At 47.4% G+C, this 13,648-nt stretch overlaps 4 protein-coding genes and 1 non-coding gene across 5 annotated transcripts; 2 read left to right on the forward strand and 3 right to left on the reverse strand.

The window, feature by feature from the left end:
- Positions 1-5,297: 5,297 nt before the first annotated feature.
- On the forward strand, positions 5,298-5,687 carry LOC144484732 (histone H2A-like). Its single transcript, XM_078203164.1, has one exon. The coding sequence runs from the start codon at positions 5,298-5,300 to the stop codon at positions 5,685-5,687; it is 390 nt and encodes a 129-aa protein (XP_078059290.1).
- Positions 5,688-6,448: 761 nt separating this feature from the next.
- LOC144484708 (histone H3) lies at positions 6,449-6,982 on the reverse strand. The gene has a single exon (XM_078203149.1). It carries the CDS (start codon positions 6,857-6,859, stop codon positions 6,449-6,451), a length of 411 nt encoding a protein of 136 aa, XP_078059275.1. The 5' UTR covers positions 6,860-6,982.
- A 1,226-nt stretch (positions 6,983-8,208) lies between these two features.
- LOC144484702 (histone H4) lies at positions 8,209-8,520 on the reverse strand. Its single transcript, XM_078203145.1, has one exon. The coding sequence runs from the start codon at positions 8,518-8,520 to the stop codon at positions 8,209-8,211; it is 312 nt and encodes a 103-aa protein (XP_078059271.1).
- An 880-nt stretch (positions 8,521-9,400) lies between these two features.
- Positions 9,401-10,066, reverse strand: LOC144484697 (histone H1.5-like). The gene has a single exon (XM_078203141.1). It carries the CDS (start codon positions 10,064-10,066, stop codon positions 9,401-9,403), a length of 666 nt encoding a protein of 221 aa, XP_078059267.1.
- A 1,675-nt stretch (positions 10,067-11,741) lies between these two features.
- On the forward strand, positions 11,742-11,822 carry trnal-uaa (transfer RNA leucine (anticodon UAA)). Its single transcript has one exon. It is a non-coding gene; the product is annotated as a tRNA-Leu (tRNA).
- Positions 11,823-13,648: the final 1,826 nt, after the last annotated feature.

Genomic DNA, 13,648 nt, shown 5'->3' on the forward strand with positions numbered 1-13,648 from the left:
CTCTATCCACTTGAGTGGCAACCTTCAGAGATCTGTGGATATGAACCCCAAGATCTCTTTCATCATAGAAACCCTACAGTGCAGAAGGAGGCCATTCGGCCCATCGAGTCTGCACCAACCACAATCCCATCCCACATAGTTACCCGCTAATCCCTCTAACCTACGCATCCCAGGACCCTAAGGGGCAATTTTTAACCTGGCCAATCAACCTAACCTGCACATCTTTGGAAGGAAACCGGAGCAAACCCACGCAGACATGAGGAGAATGTGCAAACTCCACACAGACAGTGACCCGAGCCAGGAATCGAACCCGGGACCCCAGAGCTATGAAGCAGCAATGCTAACCACTGTGCTACCGTGCCGCCCATCTCTCTGTTCCTCCACAGTCTTCAGAACCCTACCTTTGACTCTGTAATCCACATTTAAATTAGTCCTACCAAAATGAATCACCTCACATTTATCAGTCCAAAGATGTGCGGGTTAGGTTGATTGGCCAGGTTAAAAATTGCCCCTTTGAGTCCTGGGATGCGTAGGTTAGAGGGATTAGCGGGTAAATATGTGGGGGTAGGGCCTGGGTGGGATTGTGGTCGGTGCAGACTCGATGGGCCGAATGGCCTCCTTCTGCACTGTAGGGTTTCTATGGTTTCTATGGTTTAAACTCCATTTGCCATTTTTCAGCCCAGCTTTGCATCCTATCTATGTCTCTTTGCAGCCTACCACAGCCCTCCACTTCATCCACTCCTCTACCAATCTTGGTGTCATCAGCAAATTTACTGATCCACCCTTCAGCCCCCTCCTCTAAGTCATTAATAAAAATCACAAAGAGCAGTGGACCAAGCACTGATCCCTGCGGCACTCCGCTAGCAACCTGCCTCCAATCCGAAAATTTTCCATCGACCACCACCCTCTGTCTTCGATCAGACAGCCAGTTACCTATCCAATCGGCCAACTTTCCCTCTATCCCACACCTCCTCACTTTCATCATAAGCCGACCATGGGGGACCTTATCAAACGCCTTACTAAAATCCATGTATATGACATGAACTGCCCTACCTTCATCAACACACTTAGTTACCTCCTCAAAAAATTCTATCAAATTTGTGAGGCACGACTTGCCCTTCACGAATCCATGCTGACTATCCCGGATTAATCCGCATCTTTCTAAATGGTCGTAAATTCCATCTCTAAGGACCTTTTCCATCAATTTACCAACCACCGAAGTAAGACTAACCGGTCTATAATGACCAGGGTCATTTCTATTCCCTTTCTTAAACAGAGGAACAACATTCGCCATTCTCCAGTCCTCTGGTACCATCCCCGTGGACAGCAAGGACCCAAAGATCAAAGCCAAAGGCTCTGCAATCTCATCCCTTGCCTCCCAAAGAATCCTCGGATACATTTCATCAGGCCCAAGGGACTTATTGACCTTCAGTTTATTCAAAACTGCCAGGACATCTTCCCTCCAAACATCTATTTCCTCCAGCCTATTCGCCTGTAACACCTTCTCTTCCTCAAAAACATGGCCCCTCTCCTTGGTGAACACTGAAGAAAAGTATTCATTCATCACCTCGCCTATCTCTACTGACTCCATACACAAGTTCCCACTACTGTCCTTGACCGGCCCTAACCTCACCCTGGTCATTCTTTTATTCCTCACATAAGAGTAAAAAGCCTTGGGGTTTTCCTTGATCCGACCCGCCAAGGACTTCTTGTGTCCCCTCCTAGCTCTCCTCAGCCCCTTTTTCAGCTCATTCCTTGCTAACTTGTAACCCTTAATCGAGCCATCTGAACCTTGTTTCCTCATCCCTACATAAGCTTCCCTCTTCCTTTTCACAAGACATTCCACCTCGTTCGTGAACCATGGTTCCCTCACTCGGCCATTTCCTCCCTGCCTGACAGGGACATATCTATCAAGGACATCCAGTATTTGTTCCTTGAAAAAGTTCCACTTTTCATTAGTTCCTTTCCCTGACAGTTTCTGTTCCCAACTTATGCCCCCTAATTCTTGCCTAATCGCATCATAATTACCTCTTCCCCCAATTGTAAACCTTGCCCTGCCGTACGGCCCTATCCCTCGCCATTGCAATAACAAAAGACACCGAATTGTGGTCACTATCTCCAAAGTGCTCTCCCACAACCAAATCTAACACTTGGCCCGGTTCATTTCCCAGTACCAAATCCAATGTGGTCTCACCTCTTGTCGTCCTATCCACATATTGTGTCAGGAAACCCTCCCGTACACACTGCACAAAAACTGCCCCATCCGAACTATTTGACCTACAAAGGTTCCAATCAATATTTGGAAAGTTAAAGTCCCCCATGACAACTACCCTGTGACCCCCACACATATCCATAATCTGCTTAGCAATTTCTTCCTCCACATCTCTATTACTATTTGGGGGCCTATAGTAAACTCCTAACAACGTGACTGCTCCTTTCCTATTTCTACCCTCAGCCCATATTACCTCAGTGAGCAGATCCCCCTCGAAGTGCCTTTCCGCAGCCGTTAAACTATCCTTGATTAACAATGCCACTCCTCCACCTCTTTTACCAGCTTCCCTACACTTAGTGAAACATCTATACCCCGGAACATCCAGCAACCATTCCTGTCCTTGTTCTACCCACGTCTCCGTAATGGCCACAACATCGTAGTCCCAAGTACCAATCCACGCCCCAAGTTCATCTACCTTGTTCCGGATGCTCCTGGCATTGAAGTAGACACACTTCAACCCACCTTCCTGTCTACCGGTACCCACCCTTGACCCTGATACCTTCCCCAATACCTCACCACCCTCACTGACTTCTGGACTACAACCCCTTTTCCCACTCCCCTGACAAATTAGTTTAAACCCCCCTGAAGAGCCGTAACAAATTTCCCTCCCAGGACATTGGTGCCCCTCTGGTTCAGGTGCACCCTGTCCTGTTTGTACAGGTCCCACCTTCCTCAGAATGTGTTCCAATTATCCACGTATCTGAAACCCTCCCTCCTACACCATCCCTGCAACCACATGTTTAACTGCACTCTCTCCCTGTTCCTCAACTCGCTATCACGTGGCACCGGCAACGTACCAGAGATGACCACATGTTTTGTCTTGGTTCTCAGCTTCCAGCCCAGCTCCAGAAATTCCTGCTTTAAATCCCCGTCCCTTCTCTTACCTATGTCATTGGTACCAATGTGTACCACGACTTGTGACTGTTTCCCCTCCCCCTTCAGAATCCGGAAAACACGGTCTGAGACGTCACGGACCTTGGCATCCGGTAGGCAACATACCATCCGTGAGTCTCTTTTGCTGCCACAGAACCTCCTATCTATCCCTCTAACTAACGAGTCCCCAATTACTATTGCCCTCCCGCTCTGCCCCTTACCCTCCCGAGCCACAGAGACGGACACAGTGCTGGAGATCCTCTCACTGCGGCTCACCACTGGTATGTCATCCCCCTCAACCGTATCCAAAGCGGAATACTTGTTGCTAAGGGGAACGACCACCGGGGATCCCTGCACGGACTGCTTTCTCCCAGCCCCTCTCACCGTCACCCATCTGTTTTCATTCTAACAGTTTATCTCTCTGCACCCTATCAAATCATTCACTGTAAACATCTCACTCACATCACCACTTAATCTTCCATGTTCAGGTTATTACAGGACTAGTCTTTGCAATCTGTCCTCATCATTTGAGTCTGGCATCACTGGTGAAATTCTGCTGCTCCCACTCCAAAGCCAATCTAACCTTCCTGGGATGAACACAGTGATCTAAATGGGGTCTGAACAGAGTTTTCTGCAACTGTAACACAAATTCCAATCCTTCATAGACTATTAGCTTTATTACTTCACCTACCAGTTAATGATGTCTATATACTGGGGGAGGAGATGGCCGAGTGGTATTATCACTATGCTATTAATTCAGAAACTCAGCTCATGTTCTGGGGACCCGGGTTCGAATCCTGCCACGGCAGTTGATGGAATTTAAATTTGATAAAAAAATATCTGGAATTAAGAATCTTCTGATGACCGTGAAGCTATTGTCGATTGTCAGAAAATCCTATCTCGTTCACTTCCTTTCGGGAGGAAATCTGCCGTCCTTACCCGGTATGGCCGTCATGTGACTCCACAGCCACAGCACTGTGGTTGACACTCAACTGTCCTCTGAACAAGGGCAACTCAGGATGTGCATTAAATGCTGGCCAGTCAGCGATGCCCATGTCCCACAAATGAATTTTATAAAAACACGGCCCTCTGTTCGTCTACAGTTTCCTGCTTCTCGCCACAAACATAACCACTCTGCTCTATTACATCACAAGGACGTTTCAAACTAAATGTGTTCCCAAGGATAATCTGTTTCTGTCACTATGAACTTTTCTCGTTGTTCTTTCAGCCGGTGTAAATCCAGAGAATGGAAGGGATGGAGGGAAAAATCTTTCCCGAATCCTATTTGATCATCATTCCAATAACATTTGGGTGAGGAAATCTAATCGTCAGTCTCTGTGAAAAGCTGTATCCGGCACCTTCCTATTCGATGGTTAGAATGTAAAATGGAATAACTTCGACTGCTGTTTGTGTCTCCTGTCCTGTGAACCAAACACTGACCCAGAATTCACTCACTGCCTTCGCTTTGTGCTGAAAACTGTTATTATTCTGTTATTTTCACAGCTCCGAAATGACCTCATTCGCGGCTATTTTTCGCGGTAACGGTCCCTTCCCTCAATTCCTGAAATGTTCATTGATTCATCATTTTATTCACAGTAATTCTCCGCAGGGTAACATTCCGGAGTGCGATTATTACAGAGCGGAATAAGGACAGTGTGAGGACTCGATCCGGCTCCCTGTTTTCTGTGAAGGAGAGTGGGTTCTGATTGAAGACGAAACGGAGTGTTTTCCTTCTGGGAATGCTGTGAACAGGGATTGATTCCCGCCCGGGACAGTTAGAAAGCGATAGGAGAATGAAGCACATTGAAAGAAAATGTTAAAGCCGCGCCTCCGATTGGTGACGGGAAGAGCTGAATAAAAGCAAATCAATAGAAGGGATTTGAAATCTCTGACTGAGGGCGACATTGATTTGAATTCGCTCCTTTCCCACAATGAAATTGGCGGGCTTTTGGAAATGGACAAATTCTCTGCTTCTGCCGGTTGTTGTGGGGAAATCCCGCCCTCTTCTGTTTCCAGTGAGCTGATTGGTGAAGAATATAGGCAAATGAGGTGAATAGAGCAGCGGCCAATCAGAGGAGCTGTCAGTTTATAAGAACAGTCAATGCTGGAGAAATTGCTGATTCTTTGTGAAAGTGTTTGTGAGATTGTGCAAATGTCTGGAAGAGGAAAGGGCGGCGGGAAAGCTCGGGCCAAGGCCAAGTCTCGCTCCTCCCGGGCTGGACTGCAGTTCCCGGTGGGCCGTGTTCACAGGCTCCTGAGAAAGGGCAACTATGCTGAGCGTGTGGGTGCCGGAGCCCCGGTCTATCTGGCTGCTGTGCTCGAGTATCTGACCGCTGAAATCCTGGAGCTGGCCGGGAACGCGGCCCGGGACAACAAGAAGACCCGCATCATCCCCAGACACCTGCAGCTGGCCGTCCGCAACGACGAGGAGCTCAACAAGCTGCTGGGAGGAGTGACCATCGCTCAGGGCGGGGTGCTGCCTAATATCCAGGCCGTGCTGCTGCCCAAGAAAAGCAGCGCTGGGGCCGCGAAGAGCAAGTGAAGCGCCCATTCTTTAATCTGATAACCCAAAGGCTCTTTTCAGAGCCACTCATTTTATCTGAAAAAGGGCGAGCTGGTGTCTATCGGTCAGTTTCTGCACTGCTATTCACAGCACAGCTGTTTCCCACTTTGTTCTACCAATCCGTACTATTGACACAGACAGTATTTTAATGCAAGTTGCTGCTGTTTATTGGGGAAACTATCCCAGTGAACATAAATGATCCTATTTCAAATATAATTGCTTTAAAATGTGATAATCTGCGAGGACATTCATCTGCAGCCCATCGGTTTTCAAAGTCAGTCACTATCTGGAAAAGTGTTAATTATTGTCCATGCGAATGTGCAAGCGTTCCTGCAATGGCTATATCTGTGTGAGTGGGCTCCTGTTTGAGACATGCTTCATATTCTGAACCTAATTGACGCAATTTTCAATACTCGCTGCGACTCGAAACATGTGCGGAGAAAGTGGATTTGCGGAATTATTGCTCGGAAACTGAAATGATCGCAGGTTTAATAAAACCACTTTAAAATTGAATTGCGGTAGAACTGTTAACGGCATCGTTTTTACTCTAACCATCAAAGGATTGGAGATATGAGTGACCTCAATGCAACGGAGAGTTAATTGTAACATGGAAAGGATTCAGTACTGGAGTCCTGGGAATTCAAACACTAGAATCGTTAACAGGAGATCGCAGCTCTTTCTTTTGCCGATTTGGTGGCTCTTAAAAGAGCCGTTGTTGTACTTGATGCTGAAGTCGGGTTTTAGGCGCGTTCCCCGCGGATGCGGCGGGCCAGCTGGATGTCTTTGGGCATGATGGTGACTCGCTTGGCGTGGATGGCGCACAGGTTGGTGTCCTCAAAGAGCCCCACCAGGTAAGCCTCGCTGGCCTCCTGCAGGGCCATGACGGCCGAGCTCTGGAAGCGCAGGTCTGTCTTGAAGTCCTGAGCGATCTCTCGCACCAGGCGCTGGAAGGGCAGTTTGCGGATCAGCAGCTCGGTGGATTTCTGGTAGCGGCGGATCTCCCTCAGAGCCACAGTGCCGGGTCTGTAGCGATGAGGCTTCTTCACTCCGCCCGTGGCTGGAGCGCTCTTCCGGGCAGCTTTGGTAGCCAGCTGTTTGCGAGGAGCTTTCCCTCCGGTCGATTTGCGCGCTGTCTGCTTGGTCCTGGCCATTTTCTGAGCGGATTCAGCACAATCTCTGAGACGCAAACTATTAATACAGAGTCTGTCCTGCTGCCGCCTTTTTAAACTCTGTGAGGAACCGCCCCCAGCGGGAATTGGCCCAGGAAGTTTCAATCAAACTGTGACCAGGGAATTAATGTCTGTAACTCAGGTTCTGATTGGTTCAGTTGTTTTGTTAACCGCGCCTTTCAGAAATTGGGCAGTTTTCGATGCAGGAAATAGCCGTCTGTATAAAAGACTTTATCCCGTCCTTATTAAAACAAACATTACTCGAAATATTGAAGATTTGAAGTCTATTTCCCTGCACTTAGTGCTTTGGACCCTTTCCCCGCTCTCTGGGCTGTTCATTCCCAGAGTCTCCCGCTGTTCCACTCGATCCCTATCCCTTTCCTCTCCAGCCCATTCAGATTTCCCCTCTCGTGCCGCTTGTAACATTCGCCGCCGTTTCCGGGGGAAAGGATCAGAAATCCTTCTCTGTGTCTCCCTGAAGCCGGTGTGAAAGGGGTTGAGTCTGTTGTTTGTTACAGAGAGTGACTTCATATTTGTCCCGTTTGACATTACTGAATAGAGCCGTTTGCCGCCCGTGGCGGACAAATGTTCAGAAATGAAACCTCTTTGTAAAATAAGCTTACAGCAGAATATTAATTGAGAATCTATTTTTAATAAGTTAAGAATTTGTCTCAATTCCCTTTCCCGCGCTGAAATTGGCGGCATTTCCCCCAATTCAAAATTTCTGCTGGTTGACAGTTGAAGCCAATGATTGGCTCAATGTTCACATTCGATGCTCTGCGATTGGTTCAGAGCTGCGAATGCGGAGAGGATGGCCAATCAGAAGCAGGCTGGGGTTGGAGCGGCTCAAACTGCGGGAATTGCGGGTTTGTGAATGACTGAGCGGAAACTGATCAGTTTCACAAAGCGTCAGTTTCAGTGCAGGAAACAACCGTCTGGGGGCAAATAGCATCACAACTGGGACTGGTTCCGTTGAACGATTCACCGGCTGCTGCTACTAAACTCCGCTATTCCAGAGAAAGCTTTGATAAACTCTATCCAAACACTGGGTGATTAAACAGGAGTGATGTGGCGTTTCACTGAGGGCACATGTCAACTGGGGGCTGCTTCGACAATCCACTTAAAAATTTCAAAAACAATCCGCATGGCTGCTCCAAATGAAATGTTAAATTCGGTGATTCCCGCACTGTAACCTAAACAAAACAAACATGCATCTCAAACACTGAACAGCCTGTCCCAGCTCCGTCCCCAGGTCACTGCTCTCTCTGTGAAGCGGTGAGTGGCTCTTAAAAGAGCCTTTGTCGTGTGTTCGGAAGGAAGGTTGCAGTTGTTCAGCCGCCGAATCCATAGAGAGTGCGGCCCTGGCGTTTCAGAGCGTACACCACATCCATGGCAGTGACCGTCTTGCGCTTGGCGTGTTCAGTGTAGGTGACCGCATCCCTGATCACATTCTCCAGGAAAACCTTCAGCACCCCGCGAGTCTCCTCATAGATCAAACCCGAGATCCGCTTGACACCGCCACGGCGAGCCAGGCGGCGGATTGCTGGCTTGGTGATGCCCTGGATATTATCACGGAGCACTTTGCGGTGCCGCTTTGCGCCGCCTTTACCCAGTCCTTTGCCTCCTTTCCCTCTGCCAGACATGATGATTCTTCACTCAGATCTCTGCACAATATGAGACAGGAACTTTTTCAGGCTCCTTTTATACAGCCCGCCCCGACCTGACTGAGAAAGGCGGAGTGAGAGCAGAGAGGGGAGGAGACAGAGTGAAGATTAAACACAGAGCGGGAGGGAGGAGAGAGCCGGACTGACACACACACACAGAACGGCCCCTGATCTTTCAGCTCCACCTCCAGTTTCAGCAACCGCCAATTTCAACCCGTTTATTCACAATGGAAGCGAAACACAGCTCCCCACACAAACCCTTCCAGAGCCGCCCTTCACACTCAAGAGTTTCCACAAACCCGGAGCTTTGAAATATGGAATCAAAACAGAAAATGCTGCAAATAATCAGCAGCTCCGGCAGCTTTTGTGAAGAGAGAGAGAGACAGAGTTAACGTTTCGGGTCGTGACTCTTTGCTTTTGTGTTTTTAAACCTGGCCCCGTTATGATTCCCAGTCAGTAATATTCCGACCTAAACACAGCAAGAATCTCCCTCAGTAACATCCTCACCCACATCCGCTTCCAGCTGTTTACAAATACCTTATTGCAGCTGTTTGGAGAAATCTGTGTTGAAATTGAAGTTGGAAAGCGGTATTTAGCCGCCAGTGTTACTGTCTCACACTGAATCTACCAGACATCTTTATTATGAGAGAAAGTGGCGATTGAACAAATGTGAAATTCAAATGAAATTCAGCCTCTGCTGTGTTTTGCTTTAGTCTGAATTTGAAATGATCTCTATTGAGAATGAGCCGGGCCGCGGGACAGGAATCATTTCCTTGCGGGATCAGCTCTTTCCTGAGAGATGTGGGTGGCTCTGAGAAGAGCCTTTGGGTTCAGAGGTTTACAATTTGCTCGGGTTGTTTCACTTCTTTCCTGACGCTTTCTTCGCTTTTGCTGCTTTCACTTTGGGTTTGGCCTTTGATTTAGTCACTTTTTTGACAGACTTTCCGCCCGTCACCTTCTTCACAGGAGACTTTTTCTTCAGGGCTGCTTTCTTCACCGCCTTTTTTGGAGTTGCCGCCTTCTTGCTGCTTGTTTTCTTCACTGTTGATTTCTTCACTGGAGTTTTCTTTGCTGCGGGTTTCTTTGCTGCGGGTTTCTTGGCTGCTGCTTTCTTTGTTGTCACCTTCTTGGCCGCTGTTTTCTTTACTAAAGGTTTTTTGGCTGTTGGTTTCTTCAACTTCTTTCCCATTTTCCCCAGGCTTTCCTTCTGAGCGAGTTTGAAGGAGCCGGAGGCGCCCTGTCCCTTTGTCTGCACCAGAGAGCCTTTCTCCACCTTCCTCTTGATCGTTAACCTGATCTGGGAGCAGCGCTTCCCCACATCCACTCCGCTGCCAGCCAAAGCTTTCTTTATCGCGGCCAGGGACATCCCCTTGCGATCGCTACAACCCGCCACAACATTGAGGATCTGCTCGCCTAACTTGGGACCGGCTGCCGCAGGTCGGGGAGCCGCCTTCTTCTTCCTGGGAGACTTCACTTGAGCGGGAGCGGCTGGAGGAGCCGTTTCGGCGGCTGCAGTTTCAGTCATATCCGAGAGTGTGTGGAAAATCTGTGTGAGTCAGAACTGGATCCGAAATGAACCCAGTGGTGGCGGCACAGAGCAACTTAAAGGCAGAGAGCGGACGGAGCAGAGACAAGCTGCTGTCAGCTCCCGGCTCCTCCAACCTCTCTGTGTTTCTCTCTCCTCACAAACTCTCCCATTGCAATGAAATTCCGCCTCTCCAGAGATCCAGCTCACATCCTTCATGTCTCTGACACACGAATGTTTGCTGTTGAAAAGGTTTCACTCGAACTGGGGACTCCATTTTCCACTGAAACCCGTTTTCCTGCTGCACTGATCGCGCTCTCACACGCGATAGCTGACATGTTCTCGACTTTGCCACTGAAATCTTCAATTTAGCGAAACAATTGCCTTGAAATCTCATTTTGGGGCTCAGCAGGGGGATTGGGGGGAATCTTTGATTGAAAATTGTTTTATTTTACACAAGAGAGACTCGAGGATCTCATGATCAGAACAGACACACAAACACAGTTGGATTCGTCTGACCCGCCCGCACCTTTCATACACTCTCTCTTCCACAATATTCACATCTACACATTCACAGGACAAAACTTTCACCAACTGTATGGTCCCAGGACGGAATTTCTCCTCCTTCCGGCCTTTGCTCCGGATTCCAGGGGGTGAGTTAGTTTTCACCTCAGTAACTGTTAAACACTCTGAGGCCCGCTCCCCACAGATTGTCTTTCAACTCATTCATGGAATGTGAGTGTCGCTGTCTGGGTCAGCATTGATTGCCCATCCCTAATTGCCCTTGGGAAGGTGGTGATGAGCTGCCTTCTGGAACCGCTGCAGTCCATGTGGTGCAGGACCATATCTGTTAACCAGATTCCGTGGCCAGAGCTAATAATATCTGGGGGGTTTTCAGTTATTATAGTGATTGCAGTGATCATTGTGTCTTTTGGGTGAAAATACAAATTATGTGCTCTCGGAATCTCTCGATTTATTTAATTAACTATCGCAGGTCACAACAGCAGGTGGGCATTCCTAAAATAAAATTCACTAAAGATTCTCACCATCACTGTGTTTCTAATGGAAAATCCAGCTTCAATTTACTTTCGGTGGAAACTTTGTTAAAATGAAAGGACAGGCCTCAAAACTAATCAATGAGTTCTCAGTCGGAAACAATAGTAAAAAGGTGGCTGAAACTGTCCAGAAAAACGAGACAAGCCAAGTTCAGTTTACAAACTGTGCCATGGGTACACCAAATGTCTGATGAAATCAGCAGCGAAAGTAGTTCCTAATTATAACTATTGAAAAGAAGGGTTGTTTGAGCGATGGTGGTCTGGTGGTGAGCACAGCTACCTTCCAAACAATTGACCTGGGTTCGATTCCCGGCTAGTTTATGTGGAACCTTGTCCACGGCCTCTTGTCTTTTAAACCGAGGGGACAAAAACAGGGCGAACGCAACATTTGACAGGAATGAAATAAAACAATAAAAGTTTCTTTTTTTTCTTCGGACGTAATTCGTTTCAAATGAAAAATTATTGAAATAGAAAAACAAATCTCTGACCTAATAAATGAGTTCTCCATCAGAGACAAAGATAAAATTACAGCTCACTCACTGTGTTCTGCACAATCCTGGTACCTGATGAAGTTAATATGAACGTTATTGGGGTGGTTCCATCATTCTGACACATGTGCAGCTGCGATGACTGAGTGGTTAAGGCTTTGGACTTAAAATCAAATGGGGTTTCCCGTGCAGGTTCGAATGCTGCTTGCAGCTGTTATGATTGGAAGTATTAATTTCGGCTACTTCAGGCAGCCAGAGAGTTCCAAATCCTGGTGAATTTTTGGCATGAAGTATTTGGATCTCCATCATGCTTTCAGCTGCAAGGCTCCGGGCTGGGTGCAGGAAGGTGAGCTTGGAAAGGACACCTGGGTTTCCTTAGGCTGGCATGGACAAGATCGGCCGAATGGGTTCCTTCTGTGCCTTTATTTTTCTCTGGTTCTTTCTCTGTTTCCATCAGGAAAATCATAACGTGAGCAGAATGAAACAAAGCAGCATCAGGGGCACAAGGACAAAACAAGGTCAGAGGAAGATTCTTATGTAATGACACACAGAGCATAAGAAATACATTTCATCAGAATACATTGAATGAATGAGAATTTCAAAATGCTGCTTAGATGATATGTCATCGTGTTCATTCAAACACATTGCTACACACTGGTCATTACTGGGCGTTAGGTATTCTTGGTAATAACAATTTGGGAATGGGAGGGGCAGGATCACATCTGCACATTGACAGGTCAAACTGTGTCTCAGGTTGACAGCTCCCAGGACAGGCTGTCCTCTCCGCTCGCTCTGTGCTGTGGATTCTCGGGGATTAGTTGGAGTTTCCCAGCTCAGTAACTGTTTAAGCCTCTGAGACCGGTGATGCTCACAACGTCTGTTCCCCAGATTCAGGGGACTGCAGCCAATCAGAGCTGTGCCTGGGTTAACCCAGAACTGTTTGAAATGATGATTTTGTTCACAAGCTGAATTCTATTTGATCAGATGAAGGTACAGATTGTGTACACTCAGTCAGGAAACAACAATATCCCGTCTTCATATAGAGTTGATGAGCGGGGGTGCAGGGATAGACAGAGTGAGTCAGGGCGGTGAGACAAAGATAGCCAGACAATGTCTCAGTGACAGAAATCCTTGTAAATTCCGGCTTTCTCCAGAGAGATTCTCTTGGAGATTCAGAAGCTGCAGTCCCGGCTCTCACTGATATTGTAGCAGAGACACATTATTAATTCCACACTCAGGAACAGTGCTGTATTTTGACAGAAGAGATGGGAAAAGGCAATAGAAACTGTATGGTCCAGTTCTAAACAGTGTGCAGGCTCAGAGGGACCTGAGGTTCAAAGAGACCTTTGAAGGTGAGAGGAGATTTTAACAGAAAGTGGATGGGATCTTTGGCTTCATAAATGGAAGCACTGAGTATCCATCGGATCCCTCATACTCTACAGTGTAAAAGGAAGCCATTCGGCCCATTGTATCTGCACTGACTCACCTAAGGAACATCTTTTGTCCATTTTTACCATGGTTAATCCCTTAACCTGCACATCTTGGAATACTAAGGGGCAATCTATCATGTCTAATCCATTTAATCTGTACGGCTTTGGGAGGAAACTGGAGCACCTGGAGAAAACCCATGCAGTCCCAGGGAGAACAAACTTGCAAACTACACACAGTCACCCATGGTGGTATTGAACATGGGTCCAAGACGCTGTGAAACAGCAGTGCTAACCACTGTGCCAGTGTAACGTTAACAACCCAATTCCCTTCTGAATGCCTCACTTGAAGCTGCATCACCACATTGTCAGACAATGCATCGCAGAGCTGAACTACTCACTGCGGGAAAGGGATTTCCCATTATGCTTCAATCACTAAGGAAGGGTCAGTAAATTAGTCCATAGGATGAAAGGATTTCATATGATGTGAATCTGAGTAAACTGGGTCTGTATTCTCTGTGATTTAGAAGCATGAGAGGCAAAACATTAAAACATACAAGATTCTGAAGGGGTTTGATTTTGTGGACATTGGGAGATTGCGGAAGCTGGCTC

This window comes from Mustelus asterias, unplaced genomic scaffold (genome assembly GCF_964213995.1).
Source record: "Mustelus asterias unplaced genomic scaffold, sMusAst1.hap1.1 HAP1_SCAFFOLD_124, whole genome shotgun sequence".
NCBI classification, from domain to species: Eukaryota; Metazoa; Chordata; class Chondrichthyes; order Carcharhiniformes; family Triakidae; genus Mustelus; species Mustelus asterias.

Bases quoted from the DNA above. Each gene is read 5' to 3' on its own strand.
- LOC144484732 (XM_078203164.1), top strand. From the start codon at position 5,298: ATGTCTGGAAGAGGAAAGGGCGGCGGGAAAGCTCGGGCCAAGGCCAAG.
- LOC144484708 (XM_078203149.1), bottom strand. From the start codon at position 6,859: ATGGCCAGGACCAAGCAGACAGCGCGCAAATCGACCGGAGGGAAAGCT.
- LOC144484697 (XM_078203141.1), bottom strand. From the start codon at position 10,066: ATGACTGAAACTGCAGCCGCCGAAACGGCTCCTCCAGCCGCTCCCGCT.
- LOC144484702 (XM_078203145.1), bottom strand. From the start codon at position 8,520: ATGTCTGGCAGAGGGAAAGGAGGCAAAGGACTGGGTAAAGGCGGCGCA.